This window comes from Scaptodrosophila lebanonensis, unplaced genomic scaffold (genome assembly GCF_003285725.1).
Source record: "Scaptodrosophila lebanonensis strain 11010-0011.00,11010-0021.00 unplaced genomic scaffold, SlebRS2 tig00000129-arrow-arrow-pilon, whole genome shotgun sequence".
In the NCBI taxonomy this organism is placed as follows: Eukaryota; Metazoa; Arthropoda; class Insecta; order Diptera; family Drosophilidae; genus Scaptodrosophila; species Scaptodrosophila lebanonensis.
Genome location: NW_022060583.1, coordinates 1,321,406 through 1,343,774, shown reverse-complemented (window position 1 = coordinate 1,343,774; position 22,369 = coordinate 1,321,406). Strand labels below are relative to the sequence as shown.

General features: G+C 37.1%; 1 protein-coding gene across 2 annotated transcripts in view; it reads right to left on the bottom strand.

Moving 5' to 3' along the window:
* The window catches only part of LOC115628879 (glutamate receptor-interacting protein 1), a 40,612-nt gene extending 18,690 nt beyond the window's left edge, over nucleotides 1-21,922 (bottom strand). For both annotated transcript variants that reach the window (XM_030525135.1, XM_030525136.1), the window contains exon 1: nucleotides 21,627-21,922. In XM_030525135.1, coding sequence (XP_030380995.1) covers nucleotides 21,627-21,801 — 175 coding nt within the window. In that variant the 5' untranslated portion in view covers nucleotides 21,802-21,922. The remainder of the gene's footprint in view (nucleotides 1-21,626) is intronic.
* Nucleotides 21,923-22,369: the final 447 nt, after the last annotated feature.

Genomic DNA, 22,369 nt, shown 5'->3' with positions numbered 1-22,369 from the left:
GTAAAAAATCTCCTTTTACGACTTTTAAAATGTTTTTTTTTATAATTTTTTCATGTTGCAATAATTTTCAAAGTATAATCAAATGTTTGGTATGTTTCGAACCACTGTGCATCGCCATCGCCATCGCCTCCGTAGTGGTTGTCGTCGGGGCTCGCTCACTCGCCAAAGGTGCGCCAATTTTTTAATGCCACTTTTGGTACATCTTTTTGGTGCACTGGCCTTCTGGCCTTACCCCTTTACATGTCTCTTCAGCTGGTTGTTGTTGGCTTTCGGTTTTTGTTTTGTGCGTCACTTTTACGCATTCGCTTTGAAGTTTTCACATTTATTTCGCTGGCTTGGCTGTGTTTGGTTGCGACTCTATTTGGTTTTTGCTATTTATTTTATTTCTTGTTTTCGCTATTTTTATAAAGTTTTTCATTTTGATTTTCACGCACGGAAAACCTTGCCGACGGCGCTACAAGTTTTTCGACATAATTCATTAGGCACGCTGCCGGACGCTGAGCGGAAATTGTATATATGTGCGTATATGTGTGTGTACGATAGTTTCATAAATAACTACAAACATACGCACAAGAAGCCGAAACATACACACTATAATGCTGTGAAGAGGGGATGCCCTTTAGAATTTGAGAATTGAAGAAACAACTCACTTGATGAGACATAATAAGAATCAAGATTTACTGAAATATTCGTACTTTACAGACAGACAAGCAGTAGTTGTTAATAACATTCCGAATTCCCCCATTTCAATTTGTTTGCAAATTCATATACTCATGTACATATACTTAGTGATTATATTTATATGTATACTTATATGTATGTGTAAGTTGGCTACCCCTGTCTAGTATGCCTGAAATGCCCTTTCACACACAGACTGTGAATTTATGTCTATAGTGTGCATTAAAAGAAAACAACAAAACACTGTTCTAATCAAACGAAACCCTGAAGCAAAAAATAAGAAACATTTATAAAAGAAGACATAAAATACTCAACTAATGCGTTGATATAAGTAACACTTAATAGTGTGCATAAATTTGTTAAATATGCTTGATTTGCCACCACCAGCTGAGTATCTCTCTCTCTCTTTCTTTCTATCTAACATTTGTTGAAATCGTTTTAAATATCATCCATTATTTATTGCGCAGGCTTAAGAGAAACCCTTGCAACAACAAATGTTGATAGAAACTGTCCACGTCTAAGAAAAATTTATTATTAATTTAATTCATTAATTTATACATATACAAGAATGGACATTATTAAAATAGCTTTTCCCTTCTGATCGCTCACATTTTTTGACCTCAATGGGTTAATTTCCTTGTCACGATCAAAAACTGCAGCAACATTTTTCAGTACACTTACAACATTTTCATTTTTATTTCCCATATCGCTATTTTGTCCAACTTGTGAATCATGTATCTCGAAGCCACTCAGTATTATTGAAAATATTTGAACTCTCCAATTAAAATCTAATTTCAATACGGACTAAAAAGCTATCTTCGGACGGATGGATTCATCTCGTCAATCGGATCATGCTGATACCAATTTCACTGCTCGGTGTTACAAATGTGCTTGATGAAGCCATATATTTAGCCATCTATAATCGATCAGCATTTACTTAATAATTTACTTAATATATTCAACATTACCAACACGATTTTAGAATGGTAATAAGTACTTTGCGAGTTTTAGTTTAATATATTGGTGTCTAAAATGAATAGACTGTCCGATAAGCAGGCACTAATGATTTCTGCAAAAGCTGTAGAGATAAGGAGGAGGAAGTATTCCAGCGCTTAACTGTCTGAGGTTCCGAAATGGTCACTCGGCGATACAAAAAATCGACATTGTGAAAAGCAAAACAGAGTTTAATAACAGGAGCCAACTAGCATAATAGACTAATTAGAAATAAAGAGCAATTCAGACTAGAATAAAAATGTTAAGCTTGAATATTTTTTGATACGACTTTGAAATTCTTCATCATTATATTGATATGCTTGTATAATAATTAAATCCAGTTAAAAAATCCAGAAAAATCAAGATGTAAACATATAGCTGTGGACTCGACAGATAAACCGTATTTGTTTACATATCCTGTAATTAAAATGAAAAAAAAAAACTACGAAGTAGCCTTCTAATATTAGAAAATGTGAATTAAATGAATGACTTGATGCTTGTGGGGCCTCTAGCTGGCATGCAGAAAGTGCAGCTCTTATGAGATGGCAATTACATAATTAGTTTCCTGGACAAATCGCTCAGTAACTTCATTAGGCACATGCAATTATCGTTTTGAAACATAAAGAGTGCACTCACATCTGCATGGGCATAATTGCAGGCAATTGCCATCAAATTTTCGTGGCCATTTGCAGACCCGTTAAGGGGCTAAGACCAAAGGAAAATAATATGGCGGTGGCATACTATTTTCGTTTGCACTCTGGCTTCACTTTTTATGGGCACTCATTTTTCATGCGGCAACAGTTTTTGGCATACTCGTATGCCTCTGCCATATTGGCACATGGCATGAGAAGTGCCCGGAACCGTGCCACAAAATTTATCGGCGACATTTGTGGATCTATTCCCAAAGTCAAAGAAGCACGCGTCGCAGCAGATACGAGTATGGCGGAAATGGAGCTCGAGCGCAACGTGCATGAATGAATGAGGCGCAGCGGGGCTTTGGGAGCACTTTTCGCACTTCCTGTGTCGCAGGCACAAATAATCCTGAAAATTAAACAGATCGCCTCCACAAAGCCGCTTCAAATAAAGACACCGGCTACGGAGACAGCAGCGAATAGACAAGCAGTCAGTGGATCGGGCCAATTTGAATGGCATGCGGCAGAGCACTTGAAGGCTGGACAGGCAGCCCATCAGCCCATCAGCCCAACATCCCACTCACAAATCATGAGATTGCGCAACTGTCTGACTGGCATTAGCAGTGGCAGCAGAGCCAGCTACAAAAGCACCAACAGCCCGATGATGATGATGATGATGATGATGGCGGCGATGACTGAGAATCGCTGGGGGTCGTGTCGTAGTTTGTTTGCTGCCATTTACGGTTCATTTAGAACAAGAAACGCCTCTCAGTGCTATGCCACATTTACTTTGAAAATAGACATCGTTCGGCAAAAATCTGCCACCGATTCCTCGCAGTTCAGCCTCGCAGAGCCACAGCATAGTGCACCACATCCGCATAAAAGCAGATTTCTGTATACGGAAAATACAAACATACGCCACTCACAATCATTGCTGAGAATCGCAGAGGACGGCATACAAAATACACTAAAGCATTTTATAAATATAATAACAATTGATAGGGATATTTCAGAATAAATATTCGTATGCCCTTTTACGCTTTGGGTACATGGTGTTATTATATGTACTTTCGTAGTATTCTATGAATAAAAAATTTTATTAAACTTAGATTTTCATTATTTATTATTCGAATTTTAATTCGCTGTCTCAAATTTCAATATAAACTCATTAAAAACTAACTAATCTAGTACATATGTAAAACTCCTTATGTGACTAGTGCTTTAACATACTTATAAGTAACTCCACTTGTTGCACTAGGAAGTAATCAACAATAAATAAATAAAATACGGTCTATATGGTAGATGTGAACTAGATAGATAGAACTATGAAGATGTTAGAAAATGTTCCCCTCTCAATATCGACAATTAACAACAATTAAACAATTGTGATCCAAGCAATGGCTTATGCATCCAACTACAGTATGTATTTCCAAATAGGTATTTAAAAGCAGATATCTCGCCTTGTCTTTATTAAATAAATACGAGAGTATTTGATTGTCATCTATTTGTCATCGATATTTTCGCTTGCACGTGTGTTGGGCACTGATCTTTCAGGGGACAGCAGTGTTTGGCAAATACGAATTGTTCGAGAAGTATACAAGTAAGTCTGTAAAATACTTATATTTTATCAAATTAATTTTCGTAGCATGGCAAATGGAATGAAGAATAGGAACTCGAACTGAATTGTTAACATTTTATAAATCGGTACGGCCCGTGTATGGGAGGCACTAATAGACGTTATTGTATAGTTTTTTCTTAGGCTTGCTTATCTTTTAAGTTGAAATTATAACGTTGTATTATTAAATATCTTTATTTCATTTTAAAATATTTTATTATAATATAAATCATATTTGTTGATTTACTAATTAAAATTAAAACAAGAGAGAACGCTACAGTCGAGCAAGCCCGACAGTGTAATACCCTGTACCCAGGTAAACTTCCGTCACTGAGTTATATGCGCCCATAGCAGCAGCAAAAAGAGGAAGAAGAAGAGCGAACTTGTTGCTGCAGTTTGTGGGGGTTGGACTGGCGAGAATTTATTTCGCTAATAACTTTTCTTAGAATTGACCGAATTGAATAAATTGAACAACAGTAGACAATTATATATAAATTATGTGTGCAAAGTTTGGTTTAGGTAGCATTTGAAATGTGGACGCTATTGACGAAATTCTGCAGCGGGGGAAGGGGGGGAAAATTAAAAAAAAAAATAATCTCGTCCTTACTCGAACCTAGGAGAATCTGGATGCCAACTTTGGTTATTCTAGCTTTTATAGTTTCTGAGATCCTCGCGTTCATCCAGACGGACAGACGGACGGACAGACGGACGGACAGACGGACGGACATGTCTAGATCGATTTCTCTCGTCATGCTGATCAAGAATATATATACTTTATGGGGTCGGAGATGCTTCCTTCTGTATGTTACATACTTTGCACAAACCTAATATACCCTTTTTACCCTACGGGTACAGGGTATAAAAATGATGCCATTTAAGAGACTAGCATTGTAATGCAAGGCAGGCTAGCTTCACTGACTGCCTGACTGACTGATTGATTGACTAAATGGATGGATGAGTGATTGACGTCTCTCGCTTACTTTGTGTACTCAATTTGACGGTTTGTTATTGTTTCTCTTTTAGGATTAAGGCCACAATAATCATGTCTAGTATTGTATTTGGTCCAAAGCGAAGGCAATTGTGGCCGAATAACAACTTTATCAACGACAATGAATGGAGAAAAAATTTAGAACAGCAGCACACAGAGTGGAGGAGAACAGGCCACCAATATGAAGTCATGCTGATGTTATTCTCGTTCTCCGTCCATTACAGTCGGCGACGAGGGACTTGGACTTATTAATGGACATGTGTGGTCAGTACTCATGCGTTGTTGCTGGGCGTGAAAATATGTCAAAAATTTCACAACGAAATCTATCCAGTACTGAAACAAAGGGGCTGCATGGCGCATAGTAGGTGAGGGGCCTGGGGGCAGGGGGCAGGGAAAGTGCTGCCGGAGGCCAACGACGGGTAAAGACAACAAGAAAAACCAATTATTGCAAATGAACTCAAGTGTGGTTCCGCAAAAATGTCAACATCTGATAAAGCCGCAACAAAGCGAGCAGTCGAGGGCAGGGCAGAGCAGAGCCGGGCAGGGCAGGCAGGCAGGCAGGCAGACCGGCTCGGCTCAGCTCCGCTGGAGGACTGCGCACAAAGAAACGTATAGGCTCGTCGAGGCAGAAGGCAGTAGCAACAACAACAGCAACATGTAGATGCAGTGAACTCGTCCCGGCCGCGCTAAACTGGAGGAGCAGCGCGATGTTAAAAGGGCGACCCTTGCGTGCAAATGTGCATTCGCATATTGCGTGGGGTGCCTATGGAATGGCACTGGAGGGGGCAGCAGTGGGAAGCGAAGGCAGCGGCAGTACAGTATTTCAAATAACTGCATTGAGATTCCCAAGTATTTAGCAAGACTTTGACATTTGTTTGCTGATGTGCTACATTTTCAGGGCTAACGGAGTATACACATTTTCTTAATTTTTCAATTTTATTTTGTAAACCCACAAATAGTGCTGTACATACATGTTTAAAAAGTAATGTTTATATTAAATAATATATTATAAATTAAACTAAAGATATGTAATAATATTACGTTAAAATTTACAATTTTGTTGAGAAGAAAAAACTGTAAATAACGTATTGGAATGCCTCATTTATATATCGATGTCGATCCACTCATTTCAACACACATGTTGGATCAGGAGTTCCTAATTATAAGTTTAATTATAGATTGAATTGTTAGAATGTAGTTAATAAAATATATTCCTATATTTTATGGCATTGCATTCGAAACCTATAGATATGTGGCACGCCACCATTCAATTGTTAAAGTAAAAGAATATCCAAAAACGTTTACATGTAGGAAATGACTACAATCGTCATTTTTAGAAGAGCTTAAGTAGAGACCTTTTTGAGAAAATTTTCCATTTATTTCCTGGTAATAATTCTTCTTTAAATATAGTAATTCAAAAAAAATGAACGCCCAAACACAACATTCGATTAACAAGTAAAATTTAAACAAAAAAAAAACCGTGGATGCCATCGTCAGAACTGGACCAAATTAAAATGGGAGCACCAGCTTTCAAATGGATGAAGAATCATCAAAATCGGTTCAATCAGTCGATAGTTCTGAGGTAGCAATCAAAAATACTGTCGAAGTAAGAACATCCTCCTTTGCAGAACCTAGCCAAACTCTCATCAAACTACCCTTTAGGAACATCGCATTAAATAAAAAAAAGATTCATCGGAATCTGTTGGAGTGATATTGAGTTATTCGCACATACTTAATGCAATTTTAAGACCTATATGTTTTACTCATGGATGCCATCGCCAGAACTGGACCAAATTGAAATGGGACCATACGGGAAGCACCATCTTTCAAATAACAAAAGAATCATAAAAATCGGTTCACCCACTCGAATGTTCTCATGTAACGAACATAAAAAAAGAAAAAAACAGGCGATAATCTTCTCCTTTTATTGAAGTCTTTTAAAAAGAAGTTATATACAGTTTTTGGGATCCTTTGGAACACTTTAAAATCAACAAGTCGTGACCTTTCTAATCAAAGAGAGATCCGTTTGGGTAGAGGATATGACCAGTCGAAAGGCGGTAGTACTTGGCTTGAAGTTGAGGCTGAGAAGCGGAGTCGCTGCACATAGAAGCACATTTATTGCACACGCCCTTACACACACACACACACACACACACACATCCATACATACATACATATGTATACATAGGTAGGATGGAGAAGCATAAGTATTTGTTCATTATTACACCCTTTGCTGAAATAAATTTGCAAGCGTAAATGATATATCGTACTTAACGTACGTTTACACTTATATAAATTTGTTTGTATGTATTCGTATGTATGTATGTAAGTAGCAGCAGTGGCGGCACCCAGAGTTGTTGCATCAAAATTGATTTATGGCCGTTTGAGTTGTTGTCGCCGCGGCAGATGACGCGACAAGGGCCAATGGCATACTACGAGTTTATAGAGTATGTTCGTATGTATGAACGAGTATGTATGGACATACCACATATGTACATATATGTATGATACTGGTGCACGTTATATGCGACAACATTCGAGTAAGGGAGGGCGAGGGCAACATAAAAACAATAAGCCAAAAAATATATTCGTTTTGATTTCAACTCCACTCCACTCCAAATAGCTGCCGAAATACTCGTAGTTGACACTTTAACAACACTTTCCATATCGCTTGCGCAAACAAACATACTATATAGTACATGCATATGTTCTCGTACACTGATAAAAAGAAACGCACGTAAACTAAAATATTTACACGTAGATTTCAATATTTTTACCAGCGATTTTTCAAGTTTAATATTATAATATTAAATTGAAGGTGCGACGATATTAAATCACAAGTGATGATGTGGACGTGGGCTTAATTCACGACGCTAAAGCATTATTTTTTTTTTTATAATTATAAAATATTTCATTTCCCACATTTTTGTCTACTCTACTGCTGTGTATTTAACTCTTTTCAATAATAAAATTTCCATAAAGCAGTATGTATGTATATATAAATATGTATAGAATATACATATATATTTTTATACTCTGTACATGAAATGTACAGAAGTATATTAGGTTTGCGGGAGCTGAAAAATGTAACAGGCAGAAGGAGGCGTGGCAGACCCCACAAAGTATATATATTCTTGATCAGCATGACGAGACGAGTCGATCTAGCCCTGTCTGTCTGTCTGTCCGTCTGTCCGTCTGTCCGTCCGTATGAACACCTGGATCTCAGAGACTATAAGAGATAGAAACACCAAATTTTGCACAAAGATGCGTTATGTGTGTATTCTATACGAGTTTGTTTTATTTTTTTGATTTTCCCCCCCACTTCCCCCCTATGGGGGTTTTCCCGATTTTCCATTCGTATAATCGCCTATATCTCGGAGACTATAAAACCTAGGAACACCAAATTTTAGTCCCAGATGCCTTATGTGAATACGCAGAAAATGTATATTTTGGAATTTCCCTCCCTCCCCCCTCTACCCCACAAATCGTAACTCCCGTAATTCTTGGAATTTCGAACTAAAATTTTGCAAATACCCCCAGTTTGTAATTATGTGTCCGTATGCCAAGTTTCACTATGATAGACCGATTTACCAAGAAGTTATAGCCATAAATATATTTGCTGCTGCAGCGCTGCTCAAGCGCTGCCCGCGGCTGTTGTTGATGTTGCTGTTTGGTTGACTGCGAAAATGCTTACACAGACACGAATAGATGCGCATAGGCATACATACACTCACACAGACGCAATTGCTATGTAAATGTGCAATTATAAACCCTTTACGTGAGTTCGAATACCGAACATATGTACAGAGTATTTCAAAGTCGGGACACCCGACTTTAGCTTTTTTACTTGTTTATAGAACCATTTATAGCAAAAGGTAATTTTCAAGTTCTTATGTTACTATCAATTAATTATCTTTACGTTTCTTATGCCTTTTATATAGTTTAGATCAATATTAATATTAAAAGTGATGTCAGGGCGATGTCACTTTGTATGCTGAAAACCGTCTTGAGAATGCAAGTCAATGTTTGTCTCTTTTTTAGATTTCAAAAAATTCGATTTAACTATTAAAAATATTAAAATGTAATATATGTATGAAATTAAAGTTGAGAAAAATAATAACATTTTGTATGGAATATAGTAGATTTAACTATTTAATATTAAAATTAAATATGGTCCAACATTAAATTAAGCAAGATTTTCAAAATTATTCATATTTAGATCAGTAATTGAATATGTTTTTGGTTCAATTTACGTTGTTTATATTTGATTTGAACCTGAAACAGTGGAACATTAAATTGAGTATGAAAATATTTATTTATACTATGCAACTTTTTTTTGAGTGTAGGATTGGATGTGCATATCTGTAGGGGGCAGCGTTTATGCCCCAAAATGTTAATTACCCATAACCAATCCCCGGCCGCACAGGCAACGCACGCACAACCACATCCACATCGATAAAGTCGGCTGCAGCTGCAGATCCAAAAGGTTTGTTTGACAATTGCACCAAATACTTGTGCATACTATACGTACTAGTTACTACTCTATTGTCCATGTACATATACATACGTGTATGTATTCAAAAAAATACAGCTGTAGTGGCTTTTACCGTTTCCCCAATTTGGAGGCGTTACTTCGACCCAAGCAGCGCACTAATTCGTGATAATGCATTGGGAAATGGGTACAGCACTATGGGACAAAGTTTTCAAGTGGCTCAGACGATAAGTGTTTCGGTTTAGTTGTCATTCACGATGCATAAAAATGTGACAACGTATTTGCTTCTTAAGATGGAGAACCCCAATTAATGTTAAATGTATTATATTGCTCAATAAATGGACCGTTCAGACTCATTAAACGCAACTCAATTAAAACATACAAACGAATGCGCTGAGTTGAGCTTTTCTAATGAGATGCTGACAAGTGCCACTCAATGTACTTTAAACTCAAATATAGTAAATAGAATCGCTGAATATTTCAGCTTGAGGAAATGAGAGTAAATAAATTAATAGATAATATAATAAAGAGCAAAACAAGTCAGCATAACATTAATTTCAAATTTGAAACCAAAACTCGAAAAGAAAGTCGAGAAGAAAACCCTCTTTTTTCCTGTGTAAGTTTTTTTTTTTTTTAAATGAAAACAATGAAGAAAAAAGCAAAAGATGCGGAAAAAGCGCTCGCCCAAATTCTCTGCTATTTTACACAAACACACAATAATACTGCAATCAATAATCAAATAAAAACAATCCTTCAATCCCCAGCATCTTAGCACCTTATTTAAGAAATCTGAAATTCAATTCAGGTCCAAGTTTGAAAGAATTGCAATTGCAATTGATTTTCTTTTATTGTCGTTTATATCTAAAGTAAATAATCAGTTTTATGTTTAGCATCTGAATTTTATAAAACCGAAGTTCAATTCACAGATTCGATTGGAAAAGATTACAAAATTGATTTTGTTTTGTTTACAAAATTGTCTTTTATAATTTATAGATTCAATGCACTACTGTAATTATATTTAGAGGAAAAAAGTAAAGGGAAATGAAGAACAATTTCTGATGGGACGCTGACGACGACAGCAACAACTTCTGTATAGCGCGACTCCATAAATGTTGGTGAGTAATGCAATGAGGAATGGAATGGGTATTGGGTGGGTTGATGAGTCCGCCACTGCTGCTGCTGTTGTTGTTGTTGTTGTTGTAGCAGACAATAATTACGGAGCAGCAACAACAACGTCAGGCATGGCATTTAGAGTGGAGGAATATCTGCGCCTTGCAACTTGCGCCTGACTGCCTGCCACCAGCTGAAGCGGCAGCAGCAGCAGCAGCAACATCAGCAGCAACAACAACAACAGCAACAGCAGCGACAGACTATACAAATTAATCCAAACGGTAGACGACAAAAACTCACAGCTACAATAACAACAACAGTTGCAACAAATTACATTAAACGTGTGCCTGCCTCGCTTGTGGATGATGCGCCGTTGTGGTTGTCATTGTTGTTATTATTGTTGTTATTATTGTTGTTGCATTTGTTGGTGTTGCTGCTATTTTTAGCAACGTTGCAGCGCTAAAATTGTGACATTTTTTCCCTGTTGCTGCTGCAAGAGGGAACATCAACACACACACACACACACACATTTGTATTAACACATACATAAATAAATATACATATATACATAGATGTACATACGCGTATGTATGTGTATTTTCGTTGCTCACAAGTGGAGTGAAGTGCAGTGAAGAGTAGGACTGAGAGACATGGGAAGCAGTTGTGTTTGTTTGTTTCTAATACGAATGTATTTTCAATTCAAAATAAATTACATATACAAGTAAGTATGAGTGTGTGCTTGTGCTTGTGTTTGTGTTGTTGAGTGACGTCGTTGTGGCATATTTCGCGCATCGCGCACAACTGCAACACAAACATACATACTTACATACATAGCCACAAATGTAAACAAAAGGCGAACAGGAACAAGAAGTGGCAGCAAAATGTTTGCAGCATGCAAAAATACTGTTCGTGCCGTTGTTGTCGCTGCTGCTGCCGCTGCTGCTGAAGCAGAGTCTGCTGCCTTAACTGTACTGAGTATTGGTCCTAGAGAATGCAACATTAATTAAATTAAATTGCATTTAAATTCAAATGTATTTCGATCAGAATGATGGTACGCAAGAAAATGCAAATGCTAATTCGTCGTAGAGATCGATGATGAGACTACAAATTACTTACAAAATCTTCGCACTTTTCACACAAGACTTAAGACTAAGCCGACAACAAATTATTGTCTAGGACTTAAATGGAGTGTGTTCTGGATTTTGCATTTAATCGCATGCCATTCGACTCAACTTAAGTTTCATTTCAAAGTGAAATCCAAAGCTGAATTAAATTAAATTATTCCATAAGTAACAAGTGACTAATTGAAAAACAATGTTTCGAACAACATGTCAAAATAATTATCTACTACTTCTTTTTTTAAAATTATACTGTTATGTTTATAACTTAAATTAAACGTATAGTGAAATACAAATACAACTTAAACTAGGTGTTCAGTCTTAAATCCATCTACCTACTGCCTATTAAAAAATAGGATAGCCATTCTGATTACTTGTTTCGACTCAACAGTGCAGAATATACTTTATTATTCCAAAAAAAAAACGCCATTTTGGAATCGTTCTTACATAGTTATAGTATAGTAATTATACATACGTATATTTATAGCCTGTACCCAAAGGGTGAAAGGCTATACTAGTTTTGTGCGAATGTATGTAACACACAGAAGGAGGCGTGGCAGACCCCACAAAGTATATATATTCTTGATCAGGATGAGAAGCCGAGTGGATATAGCCTTGTCCGTCCGTCCGTCTGTCCGTCTGTCCGTATGAACGCAAGGATCTCAGAAAGTATAAGAGCTAGAATAACCAAACTTGGTTTCCATATTCTCCTAAGACCGAGAAAGTACGAGTTTGAGTTTTTTTTCGATGCACCCCCCCCACTCCCCCGCAATTCGTGTTTTTTCTTATAACTTCCGTAATTCTCGGAATTTTGAAATCAATTTTGGTAGGTACATCCAGTTAGTACTAATGTGTCCGTGTGCCAAATTTCATCATGATAGGTCAATTCTGAAGAAAGTTATAGCCATAAGTAAAATCGCTGCTCATGCGCTGCCTGCAGCTCTGTCGGCAGCGCTGCCCGCAGCTGTTGTTGTTGTTGCTGCTTTGGTTCAACTTTGTGCTGCATACATACACGCATATAAACACGCATAGGTACGTGATGTAAATATATGCTGTTAAAACTGAACATACAAGTAAACATGTATTCTAATTTAATTTAATTAATTCATTCATTCATTCATTTTTTTTAATAATTTAATTTTTTTTAATTTTTTTTTTTTAATTTTTGTGGAGAGTACAGGCTATTTTACTGTCGGGCTTGCTCGACTGTAGCGTTCTATCTTGTTTAGAAATGAGCCAATGATGGCACATTCTGGCTTGTGGGATATAGGCCTATATAATCTTTGGTAAAGAGCCACAAAAAATGGAAATATATTTATATGGACTGAGCTACATACAGTGAAACCTCGCTTGTCCGGCCAAGGGCAGTGTCCGGTTAAGAGGATACATAGATATACACAGAAATAATTTAATTCTTTACTTCTTTCAATTGTTTTTCTGCTTAGGCGATTAAAATAAATTCACTTTATTCAATATAAAAAGTCAGCTATGATTTATGTAAGTACTTGCATAAAGCAATCAAAAATAAAAATAGAAATGAAGATCAAAATCCATTAAATAGCTTTACGTAATATATACATACAAGTACTTAAGCATACAACTATATTTTGAACCTTCTAAGCTTTTCCCTTAAAAACCAATTTTTAGCTATAGCTCACTACTCTTGCAAATTATTATACTATTAAAATATTTTCCTTTTGCAAGCTAAAATTTTGATTTCGGTCATAATTGTGAAATATTTACAAAACAAAAACAATATGTGCACAAAAAGCGGAAGGATATTTTATAAAAATCTTGTTTTTACTGTATATACATATATATAATGGCAATAAACAATATACGTTCAGACATCCACCATTTATTCCAAAAAATCACAGCAAACGATGAAAAACAATTTGTAAACTGAAATATTCATCTGTCTTTTTTTTCGCCATCAGAAGTCATTCGCCTGCAGCCTTTTGTTTTAACAAACTGCTGATACAAATTTTCGTCTGGGAAGAGTTATTGTCGTTGCAGTTGTATCATTATTCCTGTGACTTTTTATTGTTGTTGTTGTTGTTGTTGTTGCTACTGTTTTGCGCAATGCTTCATTTTATTGTTCGCCCATATGCGCTTCCGCTTGATTTGGCAGCTTTATGACAACAGCCGAGAGGATTTAAAACAAACTCACAACAACAAATGAAGAGCGACTGTTGTTCCGTAAACAACAAAGTGGAACCATGTCTGTATGCCTGCTTTTCCCTGATCTGATAAAATTGTTGCAACAACTTTAAACTTCAACTCTTCCGCACTTTGTTTACATGTGTGTGTGCCACAATATGGCGAAAAAATAAACAACAGAAATTGTTCGATTGTCCAAAATATCGACGCATTGCTCACATGCTGATGGCGGGGGGATTCTAAAAACAACAAACTCACATTTTACTTTTACTTTTACACATTTGGCCAGTCAACGCCCTGTGCTGCCAAGGCAGACGCAAATACATTCAGCCAGATATTGTCGACGTCACCGAGTCTGTCTGCCCCAACACTCAATTGGGAAAGTATTATGAGGAGTCCCTGGATAGTCGGCAGAGCACCATTTGTGCTCACCCATGGGGAAGCTAACGTCGCCAAAAGAGTGCGGGATTTTCTTTGTGCCAGCAAGCAAATGTTTTTCCCCACGACTGTCATGGCTCGGTTGGTTGGTTGGTTCGTTCGTTCGTTCGTTTTTGGGGGCGGCTATGGGCACTCAAAATCTAATCTGCCCGCCAGTAGCAACATTGTCTCCAAGGCATGCCCCATACCCATACCCAGACCCAGACCCAGACCCTACACACATACTCGTAAACCCATCAGCAATTAAATGTAGTCAACTAAGTATTTACGCCCTCCTCAAATGAAACATTCTCGAATGGGCTGTTGACGGCAATGTTGAGTTGCATACTTCATAAGTCTCCTAGGAGATCAGGGCCTACATGTGTGCAACATTCTGATGCAATTGCCTTGCCCTAAAGTTTACACCCTAAGTACGAATCCTGCAATAAAAAAAAAAAATGACAAGCCAAAAGCAGAAATGGCATAAGCCCAGCTCTGTTGCTGCAAGATCAGAATTTTCTAGTTTCATAAGAGATGTTGTACATACATGTGCAGCGAAAGCAACAACAATAATAATGTAAAATGCTTCTTATTGCACTTTTGCGATTTGCAAGATTATTAATCCCAAAGAGCTTATAGCCGTTCCATGCGATCTGACCTCATTGACCTCAATATCAAAGTGAAAATAATAGTTTATAAAGTTTTGCTCGTGATCAGAAGTCATTCGCCTGCAGCCATATCCACAAATCAAATATTCATAAATTTGAGGCAAAATGCTATGGATAGATTCTTATATAGTATAGTCCCTAAACGAATTAAATCTAAACAACTCCAAACTTAGATATTAATTTGTTTTCGTAACTGATTAGTGAATTCTCAATGTTTTTAATCAAATTAATCTACAATTTTTTTACAAACATTTAACTGTTTTGTAATTTGAGTGAATTTTTTTATATATTTATATATTATATATATATATTCTTACTGAACAATTAGTTGTTTAGTAATAAATGAAAAAAACTTAAATATCAATTACTAAAAATCAACATCAAATCACTAACTTAGTTAACAATAACTACAACCAAGTGCTAAAAGGGACAATCCATTTCTAGCGTAGATATCCAAAAAAGATAAATTTCTAAATAGCAGACAAGGCTTTGATTCCAACTCGTACAAACTGCTTGTCAATTCCTTCAGATTTTCTCTAATTTACTGACCATAAAAACTAATTCCAGTATAAAATATTGTTTCTGCCCCGCCATGGCATGCAGCTGCAACATATTGCACACTCACACACACACATACACACACACACACACACACACAACCAACACCTACACCTCGAAATGTTTGTATACTGTAAGTGTATGTGTGGGTGTGTGTGAGCTCATCTTGTCATGTCTATTTCGAGTTTTTAGTGCCCGATAACACACATCGAACAAACATTTCATTTCGCTGTTCAATTAATCATGTTCTAAGGCGAGTTTTCACAGTGCAAAGGGCCACACGCGTGCCTTTCGGCCAACTGCCCGAGCACATACTTAGTTAGTATCTGCAAGATACAGCTCTTAGCTCACTCACCCACACACACACACACACACGCACGCACAGTTGGCAACATTTCCATGGCCATTTGCGCGCATAAAACATGACATTTTTTCTTCTAGTTTTGTCGTCATAAAATTCCATAAATTCTCACACATCATATTTAATAGATACAAATGCGCGTGTGCACACTCAAAGACATGCAGATACAAAGACATTCACATTCAGACATTCGAGGCGTCACAGATTCAGATACTAGGCACACTCTTATTCATCTCAGTTTTTGCATGGCTTCTGTGCGCTGTGCTGACACATTTCTTTGTATTTCTCTGGCGGCAATTTCATTTCGAATTGTATGGAATGCTGTTGCTTCTTCGCTTTACGATTCTTTAATGTGCCTCACAAATATATACTTAGCATATGGCGGGGGGATAAGCCGATCCGTATAGACCCTCCCCCCGCTATTTATATTTTGTTTGCAGTGCATTGACATCGCACACCTTTCGATTTTCTCAGGCCTTGTTTACACACATTTAATCGAACCCATTTTTTTTCTCCTTCTATCATTGCTGTTGTTGTTGTTGTTGTTGTTTGGGGTCATACAAATCGAGTTGGTCGTCGAAATTGCTGTGTAAACAAGTGACATCTGGCCTACCAGCCATCAAACCATCCATCCATCCATCCATCCATCTATCTAACTATCAATCCAACCACTTATGACTGAGTCCGTTAGCGTCTGCGTTTGAGTGTGAGTGTGAGTGTGCGTGCTCGATTATCTACGAGAGTCTTTGTATCTGTCAATTGTGCCGACGAGTTCACATGCAACTGTGAACTATGTATCTGTATCTTTATGCTCGTATCTTTAGCTATGACTGATTGTATTGAAGCGGCGGCATTGTTCGCTATTGTCACAGCTTGACTTTTATTTTGACTCACTGACTGACTGACACTCATTAGTGCGAACTATACACGTACAGGGTGGTGTGCTGACAACAAAGATACACATTCGGAATATGAAAATTACAAATTTCAAACATGCAGGCCCAATCACTTTCAATATTTGAGCAATCAATCTATCGAAGCTGTTGCAAGTGATAGCAAAGATGTGTTGACTATGAAAAGTCCTAAGAACAGCTTTCTCCCCCTCCCTCTCTCTCTCTCTCTCTCTGTCTTAAATTAGTGCTTTAGAACAACACACTAAGTACATGTACATATTTTTAAAAATTATCGTAAAAACCCTCCTGCCCAGCCCTAACTTGTACATAAGCTCTAATTTCTTTATTGATCTCTAAGAAGTGATAATATTTCCTTCCACATTCAGAAGAACACTTCTCAAGCAGTCAACAATTTCCACTATTTCCACAATGTTCACTCATATATAATACTTCAAAACAATATTAAGATATTCACTCAAAAAATAATAGAAACTGTTAATAAAAATTAATCGTGAGTCTCACCTCTTCACACGGAAAAGGCCGTAAATAAAACAATTGCTCTTCACAGACTCTGGCTTTGACAAAAACTGGCAAGTCTTTTTGTTTTCATTGATCTTAAATCCACTTTAAATCGTACATTTTATTTGCCACCCTGTACGCCTATAACTCGACGAGCATGTACGATTGTTGTTTTCCCAATCGATTGAACTGCCGCCCACAACTAAACCAGAAAAAGAGTTCAGTTGAGTTTTTAGCTTGGCTGCTTTGTTCTGTGCTGGTCGCTGCATCTATTTAACTTTATCGCTAATCTGTGGCATTCCGCGCAAGACAATTAAGCAACGATGTCTGTCTGTCTGTCTGCCGTGTTGAGGCAACAAGAACAAGAGGCTGTTGCCAACAATGCGTCTCAGTGGCAGAAAACAGCAGCAGCAGCAGCAGCAGCAGCAGAAGCCAGCGAACAAATATTTAATTAAATGCTTAATTACGCTCGCCATGCCATAAATTCATCAAATGCAATTTAAACGCACACACACACATACAGAGAGACAGATACAGCTACAGATACAGGCTCACGCATGTCGGCACACACACGAAGCCGGCGCTCGTGCGTTGCATGCACATGACGATTATAGATACTTTTGTATCTCAACTGCAGCGTCTCGTTTTCATTCATTCATTCATTCAAAAGTTCACTTGTCTTCAAGTCTCCCAACTCTTGGCTTATGGGTTAAATGTTATGCGCCATAATTCTTATTACCGCCTTGCATAAATCGCTTGTCTCTCCACCCCACCCCATTGCCTTCCCTCCTGCCGCTCCACCGCCATTATACTACGAGGCGCGCTTCCTTCGAAGCTTACCTCTTGTTGACACTTTTATGTGAAGCATTAAGCGCATTTATGTGGCATGCACTCCAACTTCATTTGGCTAAGAGGTGAGCGGCTAATCGCTTGATTGCAGATCTGCCAGAGCCTAAGTTAATGCAGGACTTGATGCAGAATTATTACTGTATTATTATTAATATTCTTTGTTCTACAAGTATACATATTCATATATAGTAGTGCTGTACTATTAGAATAATCTATCTTTGATGGAGATTAAAAATCTGTCATTAAAACAATTTAAAAAAAAGAAAACCATCTTCAAAATATAATGGAAAAAGTATGAGTGAAATATTATATTTTAAAATATCAATCAGTTGCAATTTTTTGTGGCGTGTCCGTTGCCCTTTGTTGGCTACGGCCCCAGAAATCCTTATCAGGCTACTCCATAAGAGCAAGAAACTTATCTTCGGATTAATTAGAAGCCTTCCTGCTCGTATGTTTCTGTTCATTATTCTGCTGAAACACCCATAGAACAGCATTTCATTAACCGCACAAGGCAGCATGGTTTTCTTCAATATTTTAACAAAAGCATATTGGTTAAATAAAGAAAACCAGACCCATACGATTTTGCTCGTCCCTCCGTCTTTACAAGTACATAACATTCAACATAAATTTCAACAAAGTTCGAAAATTATAGGAACATAAAATTTGTATCTGTTCTTTCTTCTTAGTTTTGAAAATATATCTTCTACTTTCTTCCTTAAATAAGCAGCAAGCAATTTTGTGCATGATAATTATTTTTACCATTAAAAATCAATTAATTTTTAATAGATAGTCTCTAGTTTTAAGGCGATTTACTTTCTAGAGGCTTCTTTTGGTTTCTAACTAACTAGTATGGGATTTTTGATAGCCAACGAAAGTAAACAACATACTAATCAATAAATTAGGTAATCTTCTGTACCATTTGAAATTTTATTATCGAGCAAGACATAAAAATATGCCTTAAAAAGGCCGGTTTTGCTTAAGCTTCAAAGATAACTTGAATGCTATGAAGCATTTGTTTAATGATGCTATTATAAAACGAAATCCTTATAATAAATAAAACCTCTTGTTCGATGCAATTGCTTTATCCGCGTGGATCAACAGATTTTCTTTCCAACTATATATATTAAGATATACGGAATGAAAGTAAAAGTTGGGCTTTTGTATAACTCATCAAACCTCAGCTCTTCTTATTCTTCGTTTCCATCCTAGTTGACATTTAAGCATTCAATATTGTGGACGACTATAAACTATTTGGTGTTTATCTATAGGTCCATAAAAAAAATAAAACGGAGCTACATTTTATAAATTATCTCCCTCTTCTGATGATTCAAAAACTGTATAATACATGTTTTGCTGAATAATATTCTAGCTATTAGAAGCCCCTGGAGTTATTTAAGATCATGCCCCTGCGTGCAGAATCAAATTTTAAATTTGAAATAGATAGAAAAAATTTTTAAACAGAATATTTAATCTTTTCAGTTAATAGCTTTTGTTATTTCTAGATATTCTAATTACGGAGTGTTTACTGTACAAAAGTACGAGATACAAATGTCTGCATGTTTAAGCAAACTAGAGTAAGAATATCCTTATATTTTGAGTTTTTCAGTTGTTTTTTGGGCTCGATTAATTATGGCAGTGGGAAATTGCCTTCTAGTCTAATTAAAAATTAGAATTTCCAAGTTCGACGCGTTGTAATATTTTTGCTTCCTACAAACATCAGATTAATCTTATAGCTACTATAAGGGTTAAGTTAATAAACTAATATTCAAAGCAACGAGATCACACAGTTTTTTACGAATATATAAGTACATAGCATTACTTATACGTATCCGAAAGTGTGCGATCGCATTCAATGGGCTGCGCAATCAGTTCCAAGCAATGCGCAGAGCATTCGCATTCATTGAACCCGGGGTCTCTGTCCACAACCACCCAGACTGAGCTCACACAGAAATCAACGGCCAGGTCTTGGGCCATCCACACACAAACACGCTTACAACGAAATTGACAAATTGCAGTGAAAATAACGTTTTGAAATTAAAACGAAATGCGAGCAATTATTTTTAATTGAAAATGTCAAACAAGTTGCCCGACTAAGTCATAGAAGCCGCACGAGCGGTTGAGCACAAGGGCGTACACAGGGGGGCTGGTGAGGCCAAAAAATGTTGCCATATCAGGTCGACCATACGTTCATTATTATAGCGCACTATTTGGCCTTTAAATGGAACTGAGCTGGATTTGTTGAAGTTTTTTCATTGATCATATGCATAAATTATTATTTAAATGCAGCGTGCATTATCTAATCAAAATTTACGTTTTTTGGCCACCCCCTTTGGTAGAACCTGCGTACGCCCTTGGTTGAGCAGCGTCTGCTGCATGCAGCACGCATTGAGAAAAGTCGTGGAAAATTATTTAAAAAAATTAGAATGAAAAAAAATGAAGCACTTGAATGCGGACGGAGGGAATGGAAATGGGGGCTGGTGGCTGGGAACGCACCTTGAACGGAAATGCGATAACCCTGAACGATGAGCGACGAGTGAAGGGAAGTCGAAACGAAAAGCTAAAGACAGAAAAAGATAGGACATACGAGTAGGTACAGTCGGAAATCCTTACGACAAAATGCTATTAAATAAATGTTCACCTAAGACGTGTCTTAAAACAGCGATGCATTGAAGGCGAAACGGAAATTCCTGACGTCTACATACACCCTTCTATTAACAAATCATTTACAATTTATATGATTTATGCATATAACTTACAACTGACATGGCAACAATCAGATTCAAAAACATAAGTTATAATTTAGAAGTATTTATGAAGATATCGAAATCAACTGTGTAATTGAAAAGTTCACAGATATATTTAACCAAAGTTTAACTGTGATGGAACTCCTGTTTTTTACAATCTGTATTTCCACTAATTAGGTTAATATATTTATTAGAAGAATGTTTCAGAACTCTAGTCCGATCGACTTAGTTTTCTTAACAAACTTTTAATCATGAGGAAAGTAATTTTTTAGGATTGAATGCATGCTGATAAAAAGTAACAAAAGCAACAAACAAAAATTATTAGTTAAACTTTTTCAAAATTATTTATTAATTTAATGCTGAAACTTTCTATGTCGTCGTTCTTGGAAGAATCACAGCTGAAATAACTAAATGTATGCGATAAGTATTTCGGTTAAGTTTGCTGTAAAAGTGAATTCGGTTTCTAAATTGTTTGCCTACAAACTCGTCCAATTTTCCAATTTAAACTAGTTGTAGAAATGATTGTTGTAGTACACATATTCGTTTAATTATTTGTTTATAGATATTTGTCAAATTTCGTTTTCGGTTGTCATTTGAAAATTAAAGCGGTTGTGTCGGCTGCAGATTTTTATAAAAACAAAAAAACGTTATTTATGATTCACAATTAAGATGAAGTGCATTTTCCATTTTATTGTTGCTCTACTGTGCCTTAATTTAGTGCATATAGGAACGGCAACGGCGGCACATACTCTTATTTATAGTTTTTGGTTACGGAAAACCTAAGCGAATGTTGTCTTGATATGGCACGATGATGGGGTCATATGGACTCACCGGATAGCATGGGCGCCAGCGCAATGCCATTGCTCTCCTGTTGCTGCTGCTGCTGCTGTTGTTGTTGCTGTTGCTGTTGTTGTTGTTGCTTGGACGCTTGCTCCTGCTCCTGTTTGAGTGCGCTTGACTTGCCGGGCACGCAGCCAATGGGCTTTTTTGATTTCCACAGTTTCATCGTGAATTTGTTGCTATGGTTGTCCTCGTAGTCGTCGGCGTCGTTATCTTTGTTGTTGTTGTTGATGTTGTTAATATTATTGTAGTTGTTGTTGCTGTTGCAGTTGCAGTTGCAATTACAATTTTAATTGAAGTGGCATGGCCGAGGCGACGACGAACGCACACAGACAGACAGACTGGCAGCGAGACGAAGACGACGTACTCGTACTTCTGTGTATGCGGACGCACTTGCTAGGGTTTCTCGCCAAATGCAATTCACAAAATTAAATACGTTTTTATATGCACCACTATTTTCGTATCTCGCAGATACGAAAACAACGCACACAGTTCAGCGCAATGGCAATGTTTGATTATTTGCAACTGGTGGCACGACGCGGCGCGGCGCGGCACTTTACGATATTATGGCACTTAGTTGCATTTAACAACAAAAACAGCTGTCTGTGTTTACACACACACATACATACACAAAAACGCACACACACACACACGCACACTACATGTGCAGGCGTATGTAGAAAACGTGTAAATATCTCAGCCTTAATGTATTTCGCACTCGCACATGCATTTCC